The sequence below is a fragment of the Triturus cristatus genome, chromosome 5_1 (genome assembly GCF_964204655.1).
Source record: "Triturus cristatus chromosome 5_1, aTriCri1.1, whole genome shotgun sequence".
Taxonomy (NCBI): domain Eukaryota; kingdom Metazoa; phylum Chordata; class Amphibia; order Caudata; family Salamandridae; genus Triturus; species Triturus cristatus.
In genome coordinates, this window is record NC_140587.1 from 917,026,905 (window position 1) to 917,054,806 (window position 27,902).

A 27,902-nucleotide genomic window follows, 5' to 3' on the forward strand; every position below is an offset into this window, starting at 1 on the left:
GCAAAACGCAATATTTTGCAGATGTAAGAGTGCCATGTGGCAGACATACATGCCCTTAGGGCATGTATGTGCGCCACATGTGCACACATGCAAGAATCAGGGGTGCAACAGGGTGTCAATGTGACACCCTGCCACCCTTGTATATGCTCCCCACATTACCGAATCGGTATTTACCGAATCGGTAATGGTGACTGGCTTCCCATTGATTCCTATGGGCCTCCAGGCCCATAGGAATCAATGGGAAGGTATGCCCCATTACCGAATCGGTAAATACCGATTAATATTTACCGAATTTTTCTGATTCGGTAAAATTTACCGAATCATTACCTACATCACATTTACCGATTCATAAATACCGAATCGGTACAATTCGGTATTTATGAATCGGTAAATGTGTTGCTACCTACATATGGCCCCAAGTGTTTTTCCCTTAGTGCAGTACTTGTGTATGATATTGTAAAGCAAGAAATTAGGTTTGAATTACCACTGTGTGCCTGACCCTTGTTGAGTTAAGCCAGACTTTGTTTACACAGCATCACAAAATAAACATAATGCAGATAGGAACTTATTCAATGAAGCTAGTCTCTCAAATCTATATGACGTGAAATTTGATGGTATGAAAAGAGACATGCTTGAAACACGAGAGGGCTCATTTTGTCATCGTTCCCTTGAAATACTGATATATTTAGGGTGGCTCTCTACAACTAATTTAGGGCCTTAGTTAGTTTGGCACATGTGTTACTTCATCACAAAAGTGACTGATATCTTGTCCGCTGCCTTACAAGTTCCATAATAGATCATAGAATTGTAACACACTGGACAGGATTTCCGTAATGTTTGTGATGGAGTAACTTGGTCCACCAAACACTAAATATGGCCCTAACACGTGTGCCCTCTGGTCTTTAAGTAAGGAAGAAGATTCAGGCTTTCACAAAGGAGTGGGGGTTGAAGTAGACTCCCCTGTATGTGGTCCAGTTTTCTTTCCTTCCTTTTTTTTACACAAAGTAAAGGAGGGACAAGAAACTAAAGGTATATATTATAATCACTGCTGTGGTTCATGATTTATCCTGTCATATATTCTTAAGTTGTTAATACAAGGAAGAGGAGCTCATGCTTCAAGTAGAACTTTATGAACAAATGGATTCAAATAAAAATGGATACTTATATTGTCGAGTAAAGCCAGTAATGGGTCCTCAGATTTATTTGCATAGTGTAGGTTCATCTCTTTTAGGGAGCACATTTGAAAGTCACACTTTAAGGAACACTGGCCTCATGCCAAAATGGAGTTCATAAGGAGCTACAAAGGGTAAGATACTCTGTCCTTGTTGGTTCGGCAATTATTCTGTCCCAAAGTCTATTTCAATGGACTATATTAGAAAATGAATGCATGCTAATTGTGTGTACATTTTTTAGTTTGAAAGGAATGGAGACTGACCAAATTTCTTTGACATTCTTATTAAAATGGCAGTGACTATTAAAGCACAATACACTGACAAATATTGTAATAAAACACAATACAAAAAAAACAAATGCAAAAATAAGTCTACTTACCAGAACAGTATTCGTAAAATATTTGCAACCAGGAGCATAAGACAGACATAAGTCGAAAAGCCCTCTGTGTTCTGAGTCCTTCTAATATCCCTGTATTGTGGGATGTATGGTACCACTCCACCAAAGATCATGGCTCCAGCTGCTCCCCAGGAAACCAGCTGGTGCAGCATCTCTACAAGCCATTCCCAGCTGTTGTCTTCCATCTTCACGCCGCAGAGGGAACAATCAGTTGCGGAGGGCTTCTTCAGGTGACTGTAATGTCACCCTGCTGCCATGGCTGTCACGTCATCCTACTGCAAGCAGGAAAAACAAATCCATGGTGAATGTGAGATGAAGGTGTGGTCAACATTTAGTTTCCTGCTGAACATAAGTCATCTACAAAATACTAATAATTACCAGAGGCATAATGACTGGATGGGAGTTGAAAGGGTGAGTCATGGGGCAATCTCAGTCAAACCTCTGCACAACCATTTTTGAAATTAGATCACACTTAAGGGCTCAGTTCCAAGTTGGCATCTTAAGCAGCAATTAATTCACTTTAATTGTGTTTTGCTCAGCAATGCCTTTGACAGCCACATCAATAAGGGTATGGAAACAAGCAGCTGAGAAGAAGGAAGGTAGGACAATTGAGAAAAAATGCAGGGGAAAAATTCAGAAAGGGAGGGATTTAACAGAAATGGGCTGAGAAAAAAAGGCAATCGAGGGAGCGAGTTGGGCATATAAGAAAAGGTAACTAGCTAAGCAGAAAGGTAAGAAAGAGAGGCACACATGGTAAAAGGGTAGAAAAATAATGACAGTAGAAATGGCAAGCGTAAACGGAAGGAAGGGAAAAGCTGGGAAGGGCAAGTGGACAAAAGAGAAGTAAGATGAGGATGCAGTGGAGGAAGAAGCGAAACAAATGCCACTTCGCTGATCTTCGATTTCTGAGGTCATAAACCACATTGTGTGCATGGTTAGGGCCTTCTCCCACGTTAGCAGCAAATTATAGCAATATCTTTTGGCTTAACTTCTAAGGTTCCCATAACAAGTGTCCAGGTAATTGGAGGTGGAAATACCTAGGTCGAAAATATAGTATCCAGTTGGTAACTCCACCCCAATCACGAGCTTATGGGAGCTTCCGGACCCAGAATCATGGGAAATATGCACGACTCGGATTTACCTGATCTGCTATGCAGGTTTCCCTCAATTCCGCACCCACTTCTGGGCAACTTTTCCTTCTGGTTTTAGAAGGAGGAAATGAGTGCGGAAACTTATTAGGTTTTGCCGGGTTCATTCCAGCACCCAGAGAATCCCTCACCAGGATATTGTTGTGCAAATTTCGTAATGGGCATTTAATATTTTCCCAGAAACTTGCATTTACTCCTTAGTGCTTGAACAAAGAAAGTATGCAAATTTCTGCCTCTCAAAGAATGAGCCCAAACGACAGTGTTCTTTTTAGTTCTCCCTTACACCACAGCCACTTAACCACTTCCTTTCTCCTGCTCATAGACTAACCTGGGAAAATAGTGGGGAGGGCTGGAGGCAAGAAAGTGATTAATCACCCATTTGAGCTGGGGCTGTAGACCGCCATTTGTCTTCTAATAATAAACATGTCCACACCACCGCTGGAAATATCTTCACCTTTCCAGGTCTACTTATTTATTTCATAAACCACCATCTAATGGCAACTAGAGTTCACATATATAATACCATTTTTAGACTTCTCAAGGAAGGTATTTCATAACTTCTTTGATTTTGAGAATTAGAAAAGTTTTGTCCTCCTGTAAAACGCTCAATGCACTAGATTCTGTAAATCCTATATAGATGCTCGCCTTCCTTAATTACAGGCTTCTTGTGCATGTCAACATCTACCGGATTTCTCTGTTGAGTTGGCTGACCCAGCCAAGGGACTATAACATAATAAGGCAGGATTTGAGGTTCAAATCGGGCTATTCCTCTTTACTTCCTTTTTATTCCATAAACTAGCAGAGATAACAGCAATGAACATTTAAACATGGAAGAAAATGGTTCCACGGTTAAGAACTCTATGTAAGCACTAGCACTTTCTTGGCTATGATCACACGAGCAGTCCATCGATCACGTAGCAGGCCTCCCTGTATAAGTCCACCTCTTATTTGCTGCTCTACCAGACGAGGACCTTGTTGTATTCTTTTAATAAACAAAAATTTTGTTACATTTGTCTTTGTGTTTCATTTTTTAGATGCACAAACAACTGTTGATGGACAGAATGCAGAACAATGTCATACATTCACCCCAGTACAGAGAACTGGGCATAAATCCATCGTTTTTCTGCTCATCATGCCGTTTGAACACAGCCATATGCAAATCAGTCTTGACCCTGTGCCTCATGGGTACAGTCCAGCCCGACCTACCAAGCCAGGTCCTCCCTGGACTGGAAACAAGCATCCTAGGACCGGTTTCGGGGTTTCACCCCTCTTCAGCCAGTATAGCTTGATTCCAGTGGCATGGAGAGCACGGGACCCACGTCTGGGCATACCCTTCCCACTCGGGGTGACAAATGCAAAAACAACAGTTGATGGACAGAATGCAGAACAATGTCATACATTCACCCCAGTACAGAGATCTGGGCCTAAATCCATCGTTTTTTTGCTCACCATGCCGTTCCAGTTTGAACCCAGCCATATGCAAATCAGTCTTGACCCTGTGCCTCTTTGGTTTTGCTTTGTTCGCTCTAAGTTGGCAGGGTATGCCCAGACTTGGGTCCCTTGCTCTCTTTGCCCCTGGATTCAAGCTAGCCTGGCTGATAATGGCAGATTAGCCAGAAACCGGTACCAGGATGCTTGTTTCCGGTCCAGGGAAGACATGGCTTGGCAGTTCGGGCTGGACTGTTCCCATGAGGAACAGGGTCACACTGATTTGCATATAGCCATGTCTGAACTGGGGTGGCGGAGTGAGCTAAAGAATAATGATGGATTAAACACAGATCAGTTGACCGAGGGTGAGTGCTTGCAATGTTCAACACTCCGTCCATCATCCCCTTTGGTTTAGCTTTGTTGCTCTAAGTTGGCAGGGTATGCCCAGACGTGGGTCCCTTGCTCACTTTGCTACTGGATTCAAGCTAGCCTGGCTGATGACGGCTGATTAGCCAGAAACCGGTCCCAAAATGCTGGTTTCCGGTCCAGGGAAGACATGGCTTGGCAGTTCGGGCTGGACTGTTCCCATGAGGCACAGGGTCAGACTGATTTGCATATGGCCATGTCTGAACAGAGGTGGCGGAGTGAGCTAAAGAATGATGATGGATTAAACCCAGATCAGTTGACTGGGGGTGAGTGCTTGCAATGTTCAACACTCCGTCCATCATCCCCTTTGGTTTTGTTTCATTTTTTAGATGCAAACGTTTTATATGCGCATTGATTAAGTGGTATATCCTTTCACCTAGATGGTGTAGCGAGCGTCCTTTCAGACTTGTGGTCACACCACTCAGCATGATGTTTGGTTTTAAAGGTTTAGCCCATTATACTGGGGAGGCATATTAATTATAAGTTGCTGCATGCTCTTTTTCGTCTAATTGTAGTTTTTCTGTCTTGTAAGGAGTGTCTGGGTTTTGATTTAGTTATCAGGTGCAGCACACATAGTATAGCAGCGGTGAACCTTCACCTTGTCGGAGACCTGGTTTTTCCTGCAACAAGCCGCTTTGACAGATCACAAGCAGTCAGTTGAAACAGTTGTCCTACTGGCTGAAAAACAAACGACTGAGGGTCAAGCACTCAGTTCCCTCAGCATGTCCCAGTCTTTTGCAGGGCAGCTTTCCTTCTTGATTTCTGTTTAGAATTTTTTTTATATTTCTTAATAGCAAATTGGTCAATGTTATTTCTTTACATGATTATACAAATAACTCATTTGAAGCTGCGCTGACTTTAACTAAGCTAGCCATTTATTTATTTAGTGACTGACGGAGGCTCACGCACTGTTAGGTGTTCAGTATTATGATTTTTTAATGCAGAATATTATTATTGGTGGCCTCATTCCATCACTCAATACTAAGACTGGAACGCACTGAGAAGAATGGCTTCAAAAAGCAGAGTATGACTGGTCACAGGGTGCCTCCTAGTAATTCCTCTTCTAGCTCTTTCCTGGAAAGGGTGGAGGAAGCACGCACGTATAAGCAACGGTACAGTCCCTAGTTCAACCAATGGGGCAAGAAGAGTTTACAAAGGAAGAAACATGATTATTTCATCTCATTTTTTAGATATAGACCTTTTCAAATGCTTGATCAGGGATGACACTCCAGATCACCGGAAGCGCAAGATGGCTGTGAAGCAGGTCTATTCTAAGCAGCAGTGAGATCCTACATGATATAATCTTTCAAATTCAGGGAGGAGACATCAATTTCCCCGTACTGCAAGACGACATTAACAATTATTCTGATAGGTCACAAACTTTCAATTTCCTAGCTCCTGATATGAGTGCTAAGTCAGATGTCATTCCTGTGCTTTAGACGAATATGCCTCCTTATTCCGCATCCCTACACTCCGCATGCAATTACAACGCGGTCGTTACAACGACCGCGCTGTAACAACGCATACCATTACCCCGCATGTCGTAACGACTTGCGGAGGGGGGCGCAGGATGTTGGAATAGTATAATTTACTATTCCAACTCCAGTCTGTGCGGACAGTAGAGAAGGTGTTGGATTTTAAAACTAACACCTTCTCCCCCCTCCGCAAGTCATTGTTACGACTTGCGTGGTAATGGCATGCGTTGTTACAACGCAGTCGTTTTAACGACCTCGTTGTAATTGCATACGGGGTGACGGATTCGTTGTAAGGGGTGTTTACTGCTTTAGACGCACCATGTCTCAACACAAAAGCCATCTCAAATCTGAGCAATGTCTGCAACATCGACTCTATTTCTGACAATTGCTGGTTTGGTTGACCACTGGATTCACAATCCGATGGATGACTCAAACTGAAATAAGTAAAGGTCCAAGTACCAACCCCCTATTATATAAAAAAAGAAACTTCGAACAGACTCACATTAAACCTTCCATGGCTGGCTTTATATCAGAATAGGGAAAGAATCATAGGAACAGGACAGACTAAGAAGTCAAAAGTTGCCAGGACAAACCTGTAGCTGTTATGGGACTTCTTATGCAAATAATATAATTCACCGATAAGGCAGGTGCGTCTGGACAGTCACTGAATCTCCCCATAATTTGTGGTTGGAGTCAAAGGGTTATTTATCTGCTAGGCAATGCCTAAGATTCCCTGTAAGCAGAATGAAGGAAGTCTTGATTTATGGGGTCCTTGGAATTGCATCATGCCTGAGGGGAAGCACTAGGTGGAGATGAATAGGCGAAGATAAATATTACCCCCTTTGAAGCAGGCCGGGAACATGTGCAGAGGAGCTAACTTTAGAGTTAAGGGAGAGCCTGAAACAATATTGACTGTTTCCCTCCATGATTGGATAAAAGCAGTCCTGGGTGACTTGTGCAGTACGAAGGAGGGCGATGCTGCTTTGGTGGCCAGGAACGTCTATATACTGCTCACCACACATGGCGGTGGAGTGGGATATGGAGATGACGGAGGGATGTATTGGCGGTGGTGCAGTCTCAGCCATCCAGAATAAAATGGTGATGGTGGAAGAAACCAGACCTTTGTGTTTTCCAGATAGGAGTTCTGGCATTAGGCAAAAACGACGGGACTGTGACGGTGAAGAAACCTCTGATGCAGAGAGGGATTAGGGCATCGTTGGGCAATTCAACACAACTCAGAGTGGAACACTAGGAGAAGAGGTATTTTTTGCAGGGGGAATTGGTCGGGATTTTTCTGGTGGGGTTGTATCTTGACACCAAGTGACTCTATGGGTACAGAAATCTGCATCTTAGTTTTGTAGAAGTGCTACTGGGGACCAAGTGAAGATCAGGTCTAGGTTTCAGTATAGGGGAGTGCTCTCTGGAGGTGAGGTTTGGGCTAGTACAAACAGGTCTCCGATATGTGTATGCATTCGTTTGCTGTATCCACATTTTCCCTTTGTTACTCCTATACCCTTCATGGCTGTAGAGATTTCTGGGATATGAGTTTGTATAGGGTGATATGTTTATGTAGCATGTTGCGAATGGGTGATATGTCCTTGTAGGCTGCGAGTAAATCTTTTGTTTTGTGGCAGAGGATTTCGGAATGTAATGATGTCTTCCTTTTTGTTTACAACATCATGAATAGAAAGATTTCAATTTACACGTTTATTACTGTTTTTGTTTTTTAAGTTCTTCACTAAAGAACAGTTATTTTCAATTCAATTCAAAAATCTTTATTTAAGATACAGATATATCCATAAAAGCACAGGTCAAAATAGCAGCATGATGGTACACAAATCAACAATAAAATGCAATCAATTCATAATAAGACAGCATATATAAACAATTTCCAGTTAGGCCCACTTGGTTTGTGCCTGTCCTATATCATAAAAGAGGTTAAAAAGACTAATCAATAAAAAAAGCGTCCATGATATTTTAGCTGTGAACGTGAATGCAATATTAATATAAATAAATAAAAACAACCTTCATAAAGTGCACATTGTGTTACGAGCATGTACTGCAGCTTTCAAAAATGAGCCTACTCGAAAAATTAATTCTTCCTCTTCCAATTTGAGGATTTTCATGTAAGCTACTTTATAGTGGACAGGGGAGGTCTTGTTAAAAAATGGAATCAGAAACCATTTTGCATATTTTAAGTACAAATTACAGAAAAATAGAAAGTGTAACGTTGTTTGCCTGCTTCGGTCATAACAAGGGCATGGGCAATTGATCAAGATTGACATTATACCCAAGGGGAAAGCAGAGTAGAAATTTCACTGTGTCAGCCCTTAGACAAAAAAGGAGTCCTCTATCCCAGCGGCCTATCGGTTTTAAAAGGTAGCTAGATGGCGAATGCGAGACATCTTCGATAGAAATATACCTGACAACAGTGGTTTTCAGAACCTCCTTTTCATGTCTCACTTTGCTATGATGTGCATATAGAGCCTCCCGAAGGGCTTTTTTGTTTATACCATCTAAGTCAGAGGATTTTGAAAAGACGTGCTCAAGGTTCACGCTACTGAGGTTCTCACTCACTGCTGAAAGCCATGGTACTTCCCTACCCTTCTCACACTTGAGACAATTTGTTATTATATCTCTGGGAAGGGTCACTGCTGGGTTTTTCCAGATTGCAAGCCAAAATATGGCAGGGCGAGCCTTTGTGTAATCTTCAACGTAAAACAGTTTCAATTCACTGTGGCAAACATACTGCAATGCAGAGATGGGGCTCCCAGGAGTTTGACAAAATCTATTTTCTTCTCCCTGAATACAATTGCTCTTTGTGTAACCCCGGACTTCTGCGCCATATGTTGCAGTTGGAATGCATTGTGATTTAAAATTTCTCGTAATAGCTAAGACGACCTCTGTCTTTTTGGGCTGTGGGAGACCAAGGATTGAATGAATAGCTTTAGAAAACGTATTTCTATTGTGCACCACATGATCAGCCCAGGAACCATTAGCTGCAAATACCAGCTCCAGATAGGGAAAAGTGCAAGTGTGTTGTAAACTTTGGTTGTCAATAATAATAGAATTTAAAAGATACTTTTTCGGTCCACAAGCCATTATAAACGATTTTTTTAAATTGGTGCACAAATCTAGGCTAGCCATAAAATCTACAAAACCCCGCACTAAAATGCTGAAAGCGTTTGGTGTGCGGCCCATTAGGACCGCATCATCAGCATACAATAGGGCAGGAGTGAGTTGCCATTAATTTTAAGGACGTCATTGGAGTGTGTTATCAGTGACTTATGTAGGTTGTTGATATATAGGATAAAGAGGAGAGGGGCCAGGACGCAACCCTGCCTGACCCCTCTACCAACTTCAATAGCGTTTGAGACTTCCCCGCCTGTATTGATGCTCACTCGGGCTTTCAAGTCTTTGTGCAAATAAGCTAAAAAATGAACTAAAATCTCATCCAGGCCATATTTTAAAAGAATAGACCATAAACCGTGACCTGTTAACAAAGTCGAAGGCTGAGGTAAGATCCTTAAAAGCCAGATAACTAGGGGATTTTTGGGCTATGGTATAGTTACCTATAATCAGGTTATGGTTTAGACACTGTTCGATTGTGCCTATTTTACTTCTAAACCCTAACTGACATGGTTGTAAGATACGATCTTCCTCAGCCCATATCTTGATCTTATTATACAGGATCCTCCCTAAGATTTTCAATGTTTTTATCTATCAGGGAGATCGGTCTATAACAGCGTGGATTGGATCAGTCTCCCTTTCTTTAAAAATTGGTACTATAATGTTAGTTGACCATGTGCTTGGAATCAGGGCGTTAGTTAAATTATTAAAAACATTTAATAAAAGAGGCGCCCAGAACTCAAGTTTGTATTTGATAAGGACGATAGGCAGCCCTTCAGGTCCCGGGGCTTTGTTGCCCAAGCTTTGTTGAATAGCATCCTCCCCTTCTGATAAGGATATCAGAATCCCAGTGGGGACTTGATATTCAACGGGCTCTTCATTTAGCATTGGTGCTGAATAAATCATTGAAAAATGAGCTTCCCATGCCTTACTGGTTATATTGCAACTTATCGGGCAGTGATTGTCCCATGGACCTCTTTAACCGCTGCCCAAAAGCCATTCCTATTCTTTAATGCGGCAGCACATGCAAGGGCATCCCAGCGCTCTTTTACAATTTCATCCTTCCTTAGAGTGGTGGCTGCCTTATACTTTAGCCTTAATGCTTTAATAAGAGCAGGGTCTCGGGAGTTCGTTGAAAGTGCCTTACGAAGCTGTCTGTTAGCTGAAGAGCAACCACTATTGAACCATTGTGGTCGATGTTGTGCTTCCACACAGAGTTTAGATAACATGGATTTAATACCCTCACAAAGTTTAGAAAGAGCACCGATTACCTCAGGGTTGTGATCTTGTAACGACAAACAAATGTCGATGAGTTTCGGGTGGTCCCTTTCATCTTATAAAACAAAACAGTATTGTCAACTCCTCGCCAAACTAATCTTAGGTTGTCAGCAGTGGGAGTCAAATTCCTAGCAGCACACTCTTTGACATATGTCGGCTTAGGGGCGATTCTCAATGTTATTTTAATAGGGTTGTGGTCACCATGGGCGGTTGGGACGACCTCAGCTTTTAGCAAACAATCTTCAAGGGTGGGGGGAGATGAAAACATAGTTGATGGTGGAAGCACAGCCCCTGCCTCAGGAGGGTTATTATTATTGGTTATTTCGGCGATTTCCATTACGTTAATTAAATTATTATTACGCAGATGATCCATTAATTCAACCCCCTGTTACACTTGGGGGCCTTGGGGATAGAGTATATAACTGGGATGTTTACCCTGGTAATCTTAGCATTAAAATCTCACCCCAAGCAGATGCCGGCTAAATTGTCGAAGCCTTTTTGGTGTTGTAGTGTGGAGATAAAATCGAACAGGTTAATAAAAAATAATGTTCGGTAGGGTTTGGAAATCATTGTCATAAAAATTAAGTAGTCAAATAGGTACACCCCTTTTATACATAAGTGCCTGGAATTTGTCACTTTTGGTATCTAGAGCCTTTGCACTACCTCCAGCAGAGGTAGATCCACCAGATTGAGAGCCCGCCTGATGGTCGGCCTTACTTGGGGATTGGGGCAGCAATATTAAAAACTCGAACCCTTCAAGGTATAAATCTTGCGTAGCCCAGGTCTCCTGAAACATAAGGATGTCCTGTTTTTGAACTATTTTAACCAGTCTGGTAATGTTATTTTAGATGCCAGACCAGCAACATTCCAACTTAGTATATTTAAATTTGTGTTGACAGCGGGCTTAATTTGGGGGTCATGCTCATGTGGCTCTGGTGGGTGAGTATTTCGTGTAGGGATGGTCTCAATGGATACTGGTAGGGGTAACAGTCAGTCCTGGCTATCTAAACCAGATAATGCTGACAACCTATTATGTATGTTTAGGAGGGGAGCGTCATTAGTTATAAACCCGAAGGTCGGTTTATAGAAGTAACCCAGTGGCAGTGACCAGATGTAAATTTGGTTGATGGTGTTGACCTCCTGTACTTTCAGTAGTGATCTAACCATTGATGGACTTCGAAAATTGATCACTACAGAGTCCCCCTATATGTTCTTTGGTGACGCCCCCACTCCCCCCCCCCATCTCTTCGTACAATGATGATGTTGTTCATGTTTGAGACCTTAAACCCTTTGTGTCGGGATAGCCAGTCTGCGCACTTATTGCGCAATTGATCCCACGTTTCTTCTTGGTTTTTCTTAAGAGTGGGTACCCCTGCTAATACCAGAACATAGGCACCCGCTGCTGGTGGTAGACTCAGGACCTCCCTGCTGGGCTCGAGAGTTCTCATTCTCAATGGGTCTGGGACACCCTCGCTCAAGCTGCCTGACCCAGGATTTGCACTAACTGGGTTATTCTCATGTTCACAGTGGGGAGTAGGGGGCATATGTGGAACAGTGCCAGACATACTTCTAACACTACCAAAGTTAGAGGGATTGTCGGGCACAGCAGAAGGTTTCGACAAGAAGCACTCCTTGACTTTTCTACATGTTCCACAAAAACCAATGGGTGCGATTAATGTTGATGAGATAGGCTGTAAATTTGAATTAGAGTTGGAAATCAGTCAGCCGGGTCAGATCCCACCCCCCTCGTAACAGCAGACTCGATAGTTTTTTGTTGTAGACTTAGCTTGTTCATAAATTGTCCAGGCAATCTAATCGCTTCCATGGGCAGGTAACATTTTTATCTATTAAATCTTTGATATGTTCAAAAACAGTGTCTACAACAGTATTGATAAAGGTCTCTCCAGTTCCGCTAAGGTCATAGGTAGGAAGAACGAATTCGGTCTGGGTGCTGACAGGATAACACAGTTCCTTGTTTAATTGAGTCTCTGCAATAACAAGATTCTGCGTGGGCAATGGGGGCTGTATCCACGAGGTCATGAAAGTACGAGAAGAACTGGAACAAATAGGTTGTTTCCTTTTGGAACAAACAGGCTTCCCAAGCTTCCTTTTACGTTTGGCCCGTAGAGCTATGGCAGATGTTGGCGAGCCCGTATTTAACAGTGGCTCAGCGGTGTTGTCTCCCTTAGAGTTCTCATTAGGGAGGTCCACATTATTGTGACCAGGTCCAGTGAGTAGTGAGGCGCCTGGTGTAGTTGTGGGCGCACTGCAAAATGTGGGGGGAAAGACAGGATCAGCTAGAGCCACTGCTGTCATGGGACCGATCTGTTGAGCCTCGACTCAGAGGGATAGGCGCCTCTCAGTTAGTTTGATTTCATTGGAACTATGCTGACCGCCCTTTCTAGCATGCTATCAATACTGGTGTTGACCGGCCGCAGAGGGAAAGTCCCTGTACGCTTCCCCATGATGGATACTAGGGAATGCTTAATTGTTATTTTACAGTTATATGGGCACTCACCTCAAATATCTTAGCGGTTGATGGAGGTTAGAGGGGTGACCCAGCCCTGCCTCTTCCTGGTGTTTTTAACGCGCCTCCAGGCGCGGGATGCTGCCATCGGTGGTGGCGTCAGTGGGCCACAAAGGTGCCTGGGACTTGAAGTCAGACTATGGAAAATCCCCTTCACTACTATGATAGGAGGTTTGTATCCATGTCTTTGATAAAATCTAAACCTCCTATCATAGTAGTGAAGGGGACTTTCCATAGTCTGACTGTGCACTTCTTTCTCCTGCTTCTAAACACAACTCATTTCTGAAACTTTTAATGTGGCCAGGATAGTTCTTATTCCTATTGCTTCCTCTTTGATGTACCTTGCAAGAACCCTAAGTGCACATAAAATGTACCCTTCTAAAAACTGTGTGCGACAACGTTGGGCTTTTAAATGATCTTTTTGGTGGTTTCAAAGGACACAATCGATAATAGTGTATGGCATCAAAGTTATTTTACAGTCAGTATGAATAAACCAGCAATAAGACCAAATAAACATACCCCACACCCCCCGCATCTTGCGCAAATCTTCCCAGACAGCAAAAAGCACAACATTACAGAAGGACGATACCGTCAGTGGTATTTAAATACTTTAACCCACCGTTCAGACATGTTCGCATTCAATCTGTTCCCTAGGAGGGATCTCTGTAGGAAGTTCTCTCAAGTCAGCTTTCATGCATGCCCAAGCTCTTACGTCCTCTTTTAGTTTTTTATATTTGTAGACATGTTTCATCCAGATTTCCTCTGCAGTAGCCCATTCAGAAATGTCTCTAAGCTAATCCACATATCTAGGGGGTTCTGTACTCATCCACTTCATAGCTATTCAGCGTTTTGCTAATATTAAGCCCAGTAGAACAAACGTCCTACTAAGTTTTCTGCTGGCAGGGGATCTGACCCAATGATGTCTATCGCATTTCCAGTTGTATTTGCCAGCCACTAGCCTTGTTCAGTTTTTCTAAGACCTCCTGCCAATAGGGCGATAGGACCGTGCAGTACTAGACCATGTGTATAAAGTCTGCCGACAGGCTTCCACAGGGGCAATTATTTGATCAGACAGAGTAAATAGCATGCAATTTTTTGGGGGAGAGATACATCTGGTGAACTGAGTTATATTGGATCAATTTAAATCTAGCATTGGAACTAGCAATGTGAATCCCTTTGTGTATAAGTATCCATTCCTTTCTCGTCACTTGTTCACTTACTATCCCAGCCCACTTATTTTTTATAGGGAGGGACGGCTCCAGGAGGTCGCTGCGCCAAGCTCTATAGAGATGTGAAATCAAGCGCCGGTCCCCTGCCATTCCTAACAGTGTTACTAGGGTGTTGGAACTGCGTGGGGTGTTCAAAATGATGGGCCAAATCTCTTGTGATGTGGCAGAGATTTTAGCATGTTGTAGATATTGTACTGTGCCAAGGGTAAAGGATTTCACGGTGTCGTCTCATGGGACAAAGAGCCCCTCAGTGTACAAGTCTCATAAGATATTACACCCCCCCCATCCTTCCATCTCTGTACCGACATGGACTCCGCTATCTTCCAAAACGGTTGCAGAATTCATAGTGGCAGGTCCGGGGCATAAAGCACGCACTGGATCACTCTTTTGATCGCTACCTCCCAGATCTCTTACACTTGTCATATCAGAAAACGTGTGTCAGGGGAACCTGAGAACCACACATCAACAACACAGGAAACGCATTGTCCGCGTTGTCAGAAGTTGTTTTTTCCCCATGAGTCCCCAGGTTCCAGCCAGTGAACTGTGTGTTGTAAATGTGCCACCATAAATTAATGCTCTATGTTCGGGACCTCCAGACCCAGGTTCCATGTCCTTTTTAAAGTGAAGAGCCCTACAAGTTTTCATTTATTAGCCCACAGAAAATTGACAATGAGGCTATAGATCATCTTAAAATACTGCCTAGGGTTTGAGTACAGCGTACCTTGGAGCACATAGAGACATCTAGAGTGCATTATCATTATCAAGAGTGCCATTCTCGCCATGAGGGAGAGCGGTAGATCTTACCAAAACTCACAGATGCATGCAGTCCACTCAACACAGATACTAAGCTCCAAGAATGATCCTTCAGTGGGCGCCAGTGGGATCCCTAGATATCGGACAACGCTCAGTTCCCAAGGAACCCCTACCATCGTGAGCTCCTCAATCGACACCCCAGTCAGGGAACCCAGCAGGTACAATTTATACTTTGTCTGATTCACATGGAGTCGAGAGATTTCCCCAAACACCTACATCACTTGCAGAAGTATGGGTACAGAGTATATTGGTTGCCTGAGTTGTATCAGGGCATCATCTGTGTAATGGGAGAACACACAAGTGGTCTCCCCTATTGTAATCCCCCAGGGGCCTATTGTCCTGCACACTCTCTCAGCTAAAGGCTCTCTCGCGAGCGTGAACAGGAGCGGTGACAGAGGGCATCCCAGTCTGGTTCCTCTATACAGGCTTAACAAGTCAGAAACCTCTCATCCCATGTGCACTCATGCACAAGGGTCAGTGTATAGCAGTTGGACCCACTGTATACATTTAGGACCTATCCCTACTTTCCTCAGCACAAGTCAGAGGTACGTCAAGCTTAGGGAGTCTAACGCTTGTTCAATATCTAACAATGCTAAGCTAAGGCAAATGCATTGTTAAGCTGCTACGAGGCATTAGAGACATGGGAAAGTCATCACAAATTATATAGAGCTCTTCTCCATGGGATGAATCCCGATTGATCTGTATGTTTGAGGGACGGGAGACACGAAGGAGGCGAGCCACTAATATACCACTAAGAAGTTTGACATCGACATTAAAGAGGGAGTAAGTTCTGTACTTTGAGGCCCCTGTAGGGCCCTTGCCAGGCTTGTGAACCATCACCATCAGCGACTTGTGCAGTGTGGGTGAGAGGCAACCCCTCTGTAGGGCCTCCTCATAAACCTCCAGGAGTTTATCAGCTGGGGTATCAGCAGTAGAACTCAGATGGAAGGCCATCACTTCCCAGCGTTTTCGTCATTTTTGAAGCAGGGATCGCAGCGAGAATCTCCACCAGGTACTCCTCAATGTAATTCAACTGACATGTTAACTGTCTAGCATAGGTTTTACTCAATTGAGACTGAAAGGCATTGTTGATGGCCGATTGCGTGGAGACTAGGCGTCCAGCATGATCATGTATAGTCAAGAATCCTCCTGTTTGACCAAGCTGGTCAGTATCACCCCAGTTTTATCTCCTTCTGCATGGGGTCATTGGCGATACGCTGTCAAAAAGTGCTTTTCAAGTCTATGCCAATCCTCTAGGACACTAATCCTTTACGGGCCTCCTGCCAGTCCTATAATCTGTCAGGGTGTATGGAAAGCACTGCCTCTATGTTTCCCCGATTGCGCTTACACACTTTAAATTCCCTTTCTAATTGTTGTTTGACCCCATAGGTCGGCTGTCTTGAGACAAACCCAACAGAGAATTGACTTCTTTGCCTCCCAGCCCTACTTCCTGAGGTGCTCCAATTCTCATGAAAGTAAGGTGTAAGTGTGTCGGAGACCATGGCCGCAAATGGAGGATCCATCACTGCCTCCACCCGAAGCCACCAGAGGTGTATCGCCTGACGCCTATGTGCCTTCCCAAAATTTAAAAGGACAGGGGAATGGCCTGACTGATATCAGGTCAGGAATGAGATCCCGGACACCGTTTGGGTTATATCACTGGAGACCAGACAATAGTCCAGCCAGCTGTGGGTTCCCACAATAGGGTTGTTGCATGAAAACTGTTTTTCTTGTGGATGTCTGTCCCTCCACATGTCAGGAAAGTGCAGTTCTCGCATTGTTGCATAATGCTCCGGTCAGATGGGGTTTAGTATGCAGTCTGGGTGGATTTCGGTACAGAGCACCATTTAGGACACAATTGCAGTCACCCACCATGATAATGTCAGCTGCAAGATAGGGCTAGGCAGCTTGTAGCAACATTAGTGCAAGAGTCTGGGCAAACATTATTAGGTGCATAAACGTTTACTAGGCAGACTTCCCAGCTTCAGGTAGTATTATGTACTGACCCTCCCAATCCATAATTTGATCTCTATGAAGAAAGGGCACCCTGAGGCCACCCACATAATCCCACCACAGGTGTAATCGGAATATGAGGTGGCATACAATTGCCCTCTCCAGCGATTTCGGAGGCAGAGTATGAATTTTCTCCATATGTGAGTTTCTTGTAAAAATGCAATAGACACCTTGTAGCATTTCAGATATGCATCTACACTTCTCAAATTGGGCAATACCTCGGACATTCCATGACATAAGCTTAGTTACATGTTCCCCCATCTGTAGATATTAGGAACCTCTCCCATCCCTTCAGTGGGAAAGGCCTCGTTAACAGCATACCTGTAAAGAGGTGGGTCGGGAACAGCAGCTGGGCCAGTAGCGCACAACAGCAACAGGTAATTCCCCAACTATTCAAACCTAGAAAAACAGAACTTTTACCCAACACCTCCCTCCCCTTGGGCAGCTGCGCTAAATCCTCCCGCCCAGCAACTTGCCAGTCGAGGGTTAGCATTGGCCACTCCATTTTCCAAAATCGAAAAACAAGAGTAATCAAAAACAGTGAAAGTCGATGCTTTGCTGGAGGTGAGGGAGAGGGTGCGAGCCCAAACGCACTCAAGAGCTCCTCTCCGTGTCTACTCCCCTCTCTCCTGTGTCTACCCATCAGTATAATTCAACTACAGAATAATCAAACACATTGTACTGTAATCATCCATCCTCCCCACCAACTCTGTAAATTGTTCAAGAATAATCTTTATGCTCGAGTAGTTTTACCTTACAGGCGGAGTCAGTTTCCGCTGCATCAGCAACGGGGGCACAAAAGTCTCTACATCAGGTGTCCATCCACAGGCCCTCAAAGTACTTACAGTTAGTCGTGTAAAACATTGGAATCATCCGAGGCCAGTACTGTCACTAGCTGTGCCAGGGTCACTGCAGCGTCACTGAAAAGAGTCTCACGGCTTGGACAACATCCAGTGCCCAGAGCGGACCATCAGGACAAACCATGATTGTATCCGATTGCCGACGGTCATCCAGACTCCTCCACTGTCCCTTCTGCCTCCAGAGGCGGGCAGATTGTCTCTGTGTGCTTGGAAGACACGGATCCTGTTGTTCTGTACTCTGACCAGAGGTCTGCACCAGGGAGTCTAATCAGTCACTGGCTTCCTAATAAGTAAAAAAGAACAGAAATGTCCCTTCATGTTTAGCTCGGAGCTTGGCTGTATTTCAAGTTCATGTCTCTCATTCGCTTGTTGATGGTAATAAAAGTTTTCCTTTATTTCTGTACTGTCTGTGTAAAGTCATGGAATATAGAGATGTGTTTCCCCTGGAACAGTGGAGGGCCCTATACTCAGGCGTGTTCATTTAAGGATGGCGTTGTGGTCACAAAAGTTAAATATGCGGGCAATTATATCTCTCGGGGGCCCAGGTTTCGGCAGGAGGGCAAGATCTCTGTGGGCCTGCCTGCCTGCTCGATTGTGAAGAACTTGGAAAGTCTATCTGGAAGATAAACTGTAGTAATCCATTTCTCGAGGAACAGTTCAGCGGGTTGCACTTCTGGTCTTTCTGGAAAGCCCACGAGCATAGGCTTTTTTACCGGGATCGTCCCTCGGAGTCGTCAATAGATTCATCAAGGTGGACTATCAGCTTCTGGAGGTCAGACACCGTGTTGTGCAGATTACAGACCTCTTGTTGTAGGTTGTCGACGGACCTTTCCGTAATGGCCACTTGGTCACTTGGTCTGATATTAGTGCAGCAGGTTATTACAGTGTGGGTCTGGAGGCCTGTAGTTACAATGGAGACTAGTCCCTGTCGAACGGCCGGACCAGCCCCATGCATCCCCATGAAGTCTGTAGACACGCCCTTGCAGGCAAAGGCAAACCAACTGCAAAAAGCACACATCATTGAGGTCCGCTTCTGGTCTTCCTGCAGCCGTTTACGTGTCCAACCCTTTTCCTTCCTGTTAATTAGGCATGTGACTCCAGGAAAACCGAAGTTCCGCTGAATTTTAAAATCCCCAGCTAAAAGTAAGTATAGTACCTGCAAAGGGGGCTGTCAGCAGAATGGGTAGTTCCAAAGGCTCTTATCTTTGACAGCACCGTCTAGGGTACGAAGCATTGAGGCTGTGCTGTTGTCTCCAGGCAGCAGGATCATGAAGCCCAGTTCCCATCCCCTAGATAGTCTCCCTTTAATTGTTCCTGCCTCTCAGGCAATGTGAGGTGCTCTCCTCCAACAGGCTCTGGTCCAATCAGGCTGACTGTGCTTGGGGGATTGAGGCTCATCACACTGTCCCCCTAGCCAATAGGATCAGCCCCACGCCCACGAACACCGTTCAGGCCCCTGGTGCGGCGTGGACATGCAGTGTGGCCTGCAGACTTCAGCTGCAGTGTTGCTGTAGCTTTCGCAAGCCAGAGGTGACACCCGCTACAGGCCCTGTAGTCACTCTCCATTCCCGACAGTCCATAGCTCCGGAAGGACCCATCAGCTCAATGTTTCAGTTTTGGCCCAGCACAGCGCCTCAGTGGGTCCCGTGTCCCGTCACCTCCACAGGCCCCGCTCCTCTGATTGCTTTTCAGGGTTGCATGTAAGGGGCACTTCTATAGCGCAGCTGCCACCCAACGGGTATCCTGGCCCGGTCCCCAATGAGGGGCCGAGCGGCCCCTCATTGGGGACCGGGGCTCACGTTAGTCTGCCGTTCACGGGATGACTCAAGCATTTGTCATCAGCGCCACTGGTGTCCCGCAGATATTCAACGCAGCGTGCTGCCTCCAGCTGCGGCACAACATTTCTCTTCACGGGCCGGAGGCAGCATCCACCTGTCATCCTGCAGCCGTCCTCTGGTCTCATCAGACAGATCGGGCCCCAGAAGTCACACAAGCTTTGGCCCATCACCCCAGAGAGATCCGCTGCAATATAAGGTGTGCCACCAGGCTCCCACTTCTCAATTAGGGCCTGTAGTCTGGTAATTTACAGGCCCGAATACAGGGAGGCCCAATGTGGTCCAATCTGTGGCTCACCTGTCTCTGGTGTTTGATGGTCCCTGAGGGTCACAGGGGTCTTCCCACAGCCCACCCACACTGTAGGCAGCCAGAGGAATGTATGGGGGGGGGAGACCATGGACTTCTTCATGTGGTACAGTGTAGGGTGCACCGGTATTCCCTGAGGAACTCGTGAAGACGCCGCTCTGGATCTGCCTGTTCCACACTTGCAATTCGCAGCATTTTGTTCAGGGTCCTCATGAAACGTTCTACGTCCCCATTAGCCTGGGGCCATTGAGGCGTGACACAGCTGTGGTGGATCCCCCGATGACGGAGGAAGGTGGCAAATTCTGTCCCATGGAATGGGGGCCCATTGTCGCTCTTGATCTCCAGCGGAAAACCGAATGCGGCAAATATCTTCTCCAGGATCGGGGCCACATGTGAGAAGGCGGTCAATACCACTGGTTCCACTATGGGATATTTAGAAAATGCGTCGACAAGGACGAGCGTGTAATACCTCCGAGAAATTCCTGAAATCCATGCTTACTGTTGACCATGGTATGGTGCATGCCTCTTCCGTGATTACCGGGGGTCGGCCTCTCAGAAGCACTGGTTATCTGGCAGGAATATCATCATCGGACGAGATCCTTCACCATCACCTCGAGTTCTGGAAACCAGACCTTTTCCCTTATCCTTGCCTTCATCTCTGTCACACCTTGGTGGCCTCCATGGGCCAGCTGGGTTGCTTGGTGCCTTAGAGATTTCGGTATTACTAGCCTCGAGCCTCTCAGGAGTATCCCGTCTGCCGTGGCGCTCAGCTCACTCCTTACCCTCCAGATCTTTGTCAGCTTCTCTCGGTCTTCAGGCGACCCAGCGTTAATCTGTTGGAGGTAATTTCTCCACGACCCTTCCTGGACTGCTTGGAAAGTCTGTGTGTATATTGTGTCTTGCTTGGCGGCTTCCTTGATTTTATCGAGTGTCATCGCCTGAGGGAATGCCGCCAATGAGATCATGTTGATGTATTGCTCTGACCCTTCCTGATCATCCCCCTCTTCTTTCGGTGCTGGGTGTCGGGACAGAAAATCTGCCGGGTTCTTTGCCCCTGGCCGATATACCACGTCCATTTGGTATTACTGAAGTTGCACAGCCCACCGCTCAATTCAGGGAGGTGGGTGAGGGGCTGTCCCCTTAAACAGGGGAACCAGAGGCTGATGTTCGGTGACCACGATGAATGGCTGGCCTGTCAGGTACAGGTGAAAATGGTTACAGGCCCACTTCATCGCGAGCGTCTCCCGCTCAATCTGGGCGTATCTTGCTTCCATGGGAGTTAGCGACTTGCTGGCAAACGATAAAGCTGCCCACCGACTTGGTTCCTGTTCCTGGGAAAGCACTGCCCCCAGCCCTACAGGGCTAGCGTCCACTAGCAGTTCCGTCCGCTTAGCCGGGTCAAAGTAGAAACGGGTAGATTCTCCCAGTAGCGCATCCTTGAAACTCTGGAAGGCCTCTTCTTCCTCGGTCCCCACTGCCATGTGGCTTCCGTCTTCGTGAGCGCCCTCAACGGCTCAGCCCGGGTGGCGAGATTGGGGATAAACCTCCTGCAGTACGTGGCCATGCCACAGAAACTCCTTACCTTGGTAGGTATGGATGGGGCTGGAGCATTCCGGATGGCTTGTGACTTTTTGGGGTCTACTTGGATGCCTTACTGGCTGAAACCTTAACCGAAGAACTCCGACGACGGTTGAAAGAATTGACACTTCTTCCTTTGGAGGGTCGCACCATGTTCGCTGAGGTGGCATAACGTACTCTTCAGAAGTCGGTGATGGTCAGCGGCTGTGGCAGAGTGGATTAAAATGTCATCGCTGACGTTTATCACCCCAGGCAGCCCGGACAGCATTTCGCAGATAGTGTTTTGGAATACCTCAGCTGCTGAGGATATCCCGAAGTTCAATTGTTTACTGCCACAACCCTAGGTGGGTACTAAATGTTGTAATATAACGGCTTTCCTCCGCAAACGGCAGTTGGTGATACCCTGCATTCAGGTTGATTTTGGAAAACCACCTCGATCCGTTGACATCTGCAATTATATCATCCATTGTAGGCGTGATGTGGCGTTCCCTTTTGATGGCTTTGTTGGGCAACCTCATGTCGATACAGAGGTGTATGGCACCTGGCTGTTTGGGCTTTTCTGCTATTACCATTGGGGACACCCACGGCATCGGTCCTGAAACCTTCTCGATTACTCCTCAAGACTTTCTAGCTCTTTTTCCACCAAGGGCCTTAAGTGAAAAGGTACTCGCCGGTGTCGCCGCACAACTGGTGTGACAAATTTGTCGATTTGTAGCTTGATGGGATCACACTTACTGCGTCCTAGCCCGTGGAAAAGTTCTGGGAACTGGTCTAGGATCTCATCGACCTGGGGCACTTGGACGCTCCTGGCGAAAGACACTAGGCCCAGGTCTTCCACGGTGTGGCTGCTGATTAGCGTGTCCGCTTCACGATCAATCACGTGTATAGTAGTGGTGACCTCCAGGACGTTTGACCTGATCGGGACGGATATCTTGCCCTTCAGTGGCTGTGGCCCCGGAAGGCAAATATCCTGAGCCGGGACGGGGTGATCGGCGGTCAGGATTGGAGGTGTCTGTATTGTTGGAGGCCCATCACATTTACAGACGCCCCAGTGTCGATGATCGCCTTTACTTCTAATCCTGCAATGTCCACCACGCATGTGGGTTGAGGCCTTCTGCGGCGCTTGAGCTCCAGAGTGAACGAGACCAAGTATGTTTCCACCTCATCCTCTTCGGTGGACGAATCTTCGGGCCCTTGGTACCTTTGGCTCGTCTTCGGTGGCTCCTCCCTCTGTCCGTTAGGGACAGTTGACATACAGCGCTGGACGGTGTTTTCTGCCCTCAGGTGTCCCGGCCTTGATTTCTCCTCCTGCACACCGCTGCAAAGTGGTTGGGAATCCCACAATTTGTGCAGGTCTTTCCTTGCGCTGGGCAATCTCCCGCAGCATGTGGTTCATGTCCGCAATTTCTGTACTACCCCTTGGGCACATCGGGCCTTGTCTTTCTGGGCGCATCACTCCTCGGTCTCGCTCGGAGGGCGTCAACCCATTCCGTTTTGACGGCCTCTTGTCATCCTAGAGGCTTGGTCAGGGCCTGGTCCATCTCATTGGCCGTAGCTGCAGACAGGTCATGGGTCCTTGCTAGTACGAGTATGTCTTCTAACGCTATCTTCGGCTGGCGCAAGATGAGGCCCTGTAGCGTCTTGTCCCGGCACCCTTGGATGAGTTGGGCTCTGATCTCCTTTGGCTGATCATCCTCCATACACGTGCTGGCCAATTCATGTAGGCGGGCATAGAATGCATCAATCGACTATCCTTCCCGCTGGCGGGCCTAGCGCAACTTGAATCATTCGAAATCGGGGTTGAGTTGGGGGTCGAAGTGCACGTCCAACGCTGCCACCGCGGCATCGTAATCCATGCCTGGACCTGTATTTGGCAAGTATTTGAACAACTTAAATATTTCGTCACCCGCGTAGTGGAGGAGTAGTGACCTCTTCACTGCTCCGTCGGTCTCCCTGGTTGCCACAAAATAGTCTATCCATATCTTCCACCTTAGGGCCTCTGTGGTCGGATCTTCTAGTTTGCTGAAGAGTGGCAGTACCCCGGTCAGTGCATGTTGGACTAGGGGTCTCTGTGGTGCTCGGTCTTCATCACCCATGTTGCTTGTGGGGTTGTCCTTATTTTCTCCCTCTCCTGTCCTTGTCTCTCACTGTGGTGTGTTGGGTATCCGGTGTGCTGCTTGTGCTTTTCACCGTGCTGCTTGTGGTTTTCACCGTCTTGGTGTCTCTTGTCAGCCCCACTAGTGGGTTGTGCCTCGCCTGTGTTGTAGAGCACGTGCCTTCCTATCTACTGCTGAGGCTTATTTCCCCTGTGCCAACCTTTATGTCCTGGTGACTTCCTTTTGAAAAGGACTGTGCCTCCCCGTGTCCTTGGTGAAAGGCCTTGGGTGCTGCTAATGACCTTGTTTTGTGTATTCCTACCCCTAGTGTGACATGAGGCGCGCTCCTTGCAGATCCTTGGACCCAGTCTGGCAGGAGGCTTGCCTCCAGGGCACACGATCTCTTTGCCTGTCTTTCCTGCAGCACTCCCCTCGTGCTGGGGCCAACGCACTCACCTCGTGCGTCACAGGGCTGGCAGCACGCTCATCGCGCGTGCTTACTGGGCTTGTCTCCTCACGTGTGCGGTGTCAAGAACAGCCCGCTGAGGACGCAGGGCAGGAGCCAGCAGCACTCACCCGCGGGGGTCACTCCTTCGCTTCCCGCGATGATCCAGTCGCCCCAGGCGGTTGCGGCTCTGCAGTGCAGCAGGGGGTGCGCACAGCGGTCAACCAAGCACACAGAGCGGGTGATCTGAGGCGGGGTCACGGCCTGCCCTCATCGCCAATGTGCTGATGTGGATAACTTGACGTATAGGTAGGCCTTGCGCATATATGGTGCTTGGGGGTATAAGTGAAAAAGAACGTGACACTCCACAATGACTGTGTGGGGAGAATGACCCCACGTGCGAGATCACCCCATTTATTATGACCCCGCAGACCACGCCTGGCCTGCGGAAAACGTGAGGATGAATCCGGCTGGCGGACTAGACCGCCAGCCCTCTAAACATTACAGGAAGGATGGCCATAGAGAGACAGGAGGATTAAGGCAGGATTATACTGATGTCGACAGGAGCTCGGGTAGAAGCATCTAACCCACCATCTTGCTTGGCCACACCCTATGGCACATTTCTCGAGGGGGCATCAGGGTCGAGCATGAATCACAATATGCGAAAGGAAAAAGAGTTCTTTGCTTCCGATGGTATCTCCCTCCCTTAATTTTGCAGAAATACAGGAGCTGTATTTTATGTTGAGAACCTGGTGGGAGGAGGCGTAATGTGGGTATCTGAATAATCATTCTGTAATTAACTGGAAAAACTCAGGATCAGAGTGATCAAATATGCAGGACTACAATTCCCATGGGCACTCACTTGAACCTGTTACAATAAAGACAGCTTCTGCGTTCAGCACAAGGCAGATTATTCATGTGTTGACGTTGGAGTTCAGACTGCTGTCTTTTCAGAGGTCCTGGGGCACTTTGTTGGTGGTAAAGGTGCTTTGCACCATGCAAGTTTCTGTTATCTGCTAAATCTTGGATACTGCACCAGAGTGAATGATTGCTCCGTGTAAGCCACTCATCAAGCTGCTGTCGGAACGGCATACGAAGGGCCGTGTACTATTTTGATATAATTGCTATGTGCAAACAGCTTAATTAGCTGATATCGAGACGGCAAAGGTGTTGCCGTAACAGCACCTTAAAGGATCAGTTGACTGCTAGGAGTTCAGGGCATTGTGGCAAAAATGATTTTTTTCTACATTTGAAATGGTGTGCTTACAATGGCTTTATATACAATGGAGATTGTAGATGTTGATCAATGGGACATACATTGCTAAATAAGGTCATTTGATCGCAGTGTTATTTACATCCATTTCATCTTTCTATTAGAGAGAGAGAGAGAGAGAATCAGGAATCTCTCAGGAGAGAGAATGTCACGGTTATGAGAAAATAGTAATCGCTGATAACTATCTTCACCTTTTGGAATATAAACAAGCATTGGCATAGCCAATAGGTCTTGCCTTTGGGACCGTAAAAGTATTTAGCCATTCAGCACATTATCCTGGTGCAGCAACATCTACTCGGCTTTTAATGTGGAAGCTTTGACACTACTAGGCACATTATAGCATTAAACTGAGAAGTACTTATTTAAAGTGTTATAGGCGCTTGCTGTATTTATATTGACAGCGAAACGCATTTCCTTTAAAAAACAATTGAATATTTGACTTGCCAAACTTGAGATGCTTATTGTGCCTTTAAATACAAAATGCTTTATAGTGCAGAGCAAATAGCACTTTAAACAAGGATTTAATTCATTGGAAAGAACTGCGATTAAAACAGTTAACAATCTACGGAGGCAGCTAATGGCTCGGTTGTTAACAGTGGTAATACCGGAGTCAGTAATTCGGGATATACGGCACCAGTGACACGGTTCAGTAAGTTCGCATCACTTACAAACCCAGGGTCTGCTGGTAACTCCTGCTTCAGGGCTTGCAGTCTGGCCCTCTCGTAATGGAGGCGCTGATGCTGCTACACCTGTCCCTGTGTTATAATCGACAGCAGACCTACAACCTTCCACTGGATGTCTTTGGTGCAGTTGTGCCTTCCCTTGACACGTAGGGAGTTTTTAGCAATATGGACGTCACTGATGTAATCGTGTCTGATGGGTCAGGAGTCAGGACAGCTTTTTTTGTGGTTTATGTATTTTTCTTATCAATGCTAGACCTGCAATGTGCCGGTAGTGGTCACTAGCAACACGATGTCTCTCCATTCTGTTCAGCGAAGCCATTGTTTTTTGTTGTTGTTTTTTTTTGCAGTTTTTATATAGTGTGAAGTCCCGGGACTCGACCCAAAGGTATTGGAATGCTTTACGTGAGCACTAGTTATGTTACACAAGTGAGCACTCCTTGTTGGTAGGCACGGGAAGATTAAGTGATTTGCCCAAAAGCACAGGATGTTGAGCCAACGCCAAGGTTCGAACATGGTTCCCCAGCTCCAAAGTCGGCAGCTCTGGCCGTTAAGCCACATTAGGCCTCATCTACCGAGCGTTCGTTCACCTGCCTGTCATAGCCTGAGTTGCCCTGATTGGTAGGTCCGGAGGTATGTAGGTATGCAGGTTAACACCAGGAATGGTGAGTGCATTTCCCCCGCATAGAGGCACCCTGTCACCAGATTCCTCACCCGCATATAAAACAAGGACGGAAGTTGTGCGGCCGAGCTTTGCCGACCCCAGACATTACTAATGCTCAGCTTGGTTGCAGGAATTCTAGCTTTGTCTTCGGAGGTGACTTATCTTCCCACAGGCCACGGGAAGGGTGTGTTTGGCAGTTTTCCAAACTGATGTCGAGCAAGGAAACAGAAACAAAAGAGCAGAAAAGGACTTTAAAGTCAAAGACAAAAACTTAACCCATCACTTGGGGCCAGTGTTGTACCACAGAAGACGGGAAAATAAAACTCGTTCATAATGGGCAGAAAAGTTGTGTGTATACATCACAATATGCCATTTTGATAAAACAAAAACTCTATTTATGTGCTACATAATAAAATCCGCATTTTCTTAAGCACAACAGTATAATTTACTGTTTACGTACTATATATTACAGAGTTTATTGACTTTGTAAGGTCACTTCTGGCCTTCTTTACCATACTGTTTTAAAAAAAAAACATTTTAATAATGGCTCTTATCACAAAACACAGTTTTATTGTTCTGATGGTTCGCCCCCTGACCCCTCGCACAAGCGCACATAGACAGCCTTGTTAAAGGCACCCGTTGTGGAATGAATGCAGCTGCCACTCTGAGCGCCGCTGCTTGCTCCCGAGAGCAAAACGCCGTGGGAGTAACACATTGGAAAGGAGGTGGGACAAGCACCCGCCTTTGGCCATTTGCATGCTTTCTTTATTGAAAGACACACGCAAAGGCCAATCCAATGTGTGGGAGGCTTCAGACCCACACGGAGATGTTTGGAGTGCTCACAAGAAGCCTCCCATAGAGCAGCGCATGCGCGCTGCGCTAGGCTCAACCTAAAAAGGACTATTGACTAGTAGAGTGCTTAATCTATTTCTTTCTTTTCGATATTCTTAACAGGGGTACTTTGAGTCCTGGTGGGGGTTCAACCCCGTGAGGCTTGGCTTCTTTGTTTATTTGGTAGGCATTTATTTATTTGTGAGTGGAGGTGGAAAACAGTACTACAAGGTCAGAAAGATAACCTTCTTTTGTGTCGCAGTATTAAATCGGAATGATAGAGAAATAGTGAAAATAC

At 46.1% G+C, this 27,902-nt stretch overlaps 1 protein-coding gene across 2 annotated transcripts in view; it reads right to left on the reverse strand.

Moving 5' to 3' along the window:
• Positions 1 to 27,902, reverse strand: part of SLC66A2 (solute carrier family 66 member 2) — a 389,162-nt gene that overhangs the window by 336,656 nt on the left and 24,604 nt on the right. For both annotated transcript variants that reach the window (XM_085605944.1, XM_085605943.1), the window contains exon 2: positions 1,552 to 1,844. In XM_085605944.1, coding sequence (XP_085462070.1) covers positions 1,552 to 1,754 — 203 coding nt within the window. In that variant the 5' untranslated portion in view covers positions 1,755 to 1,844. The remainder of the gene's footprint in view (positions 1 to 1,551; positions 1,845 to 27,902) is intronic.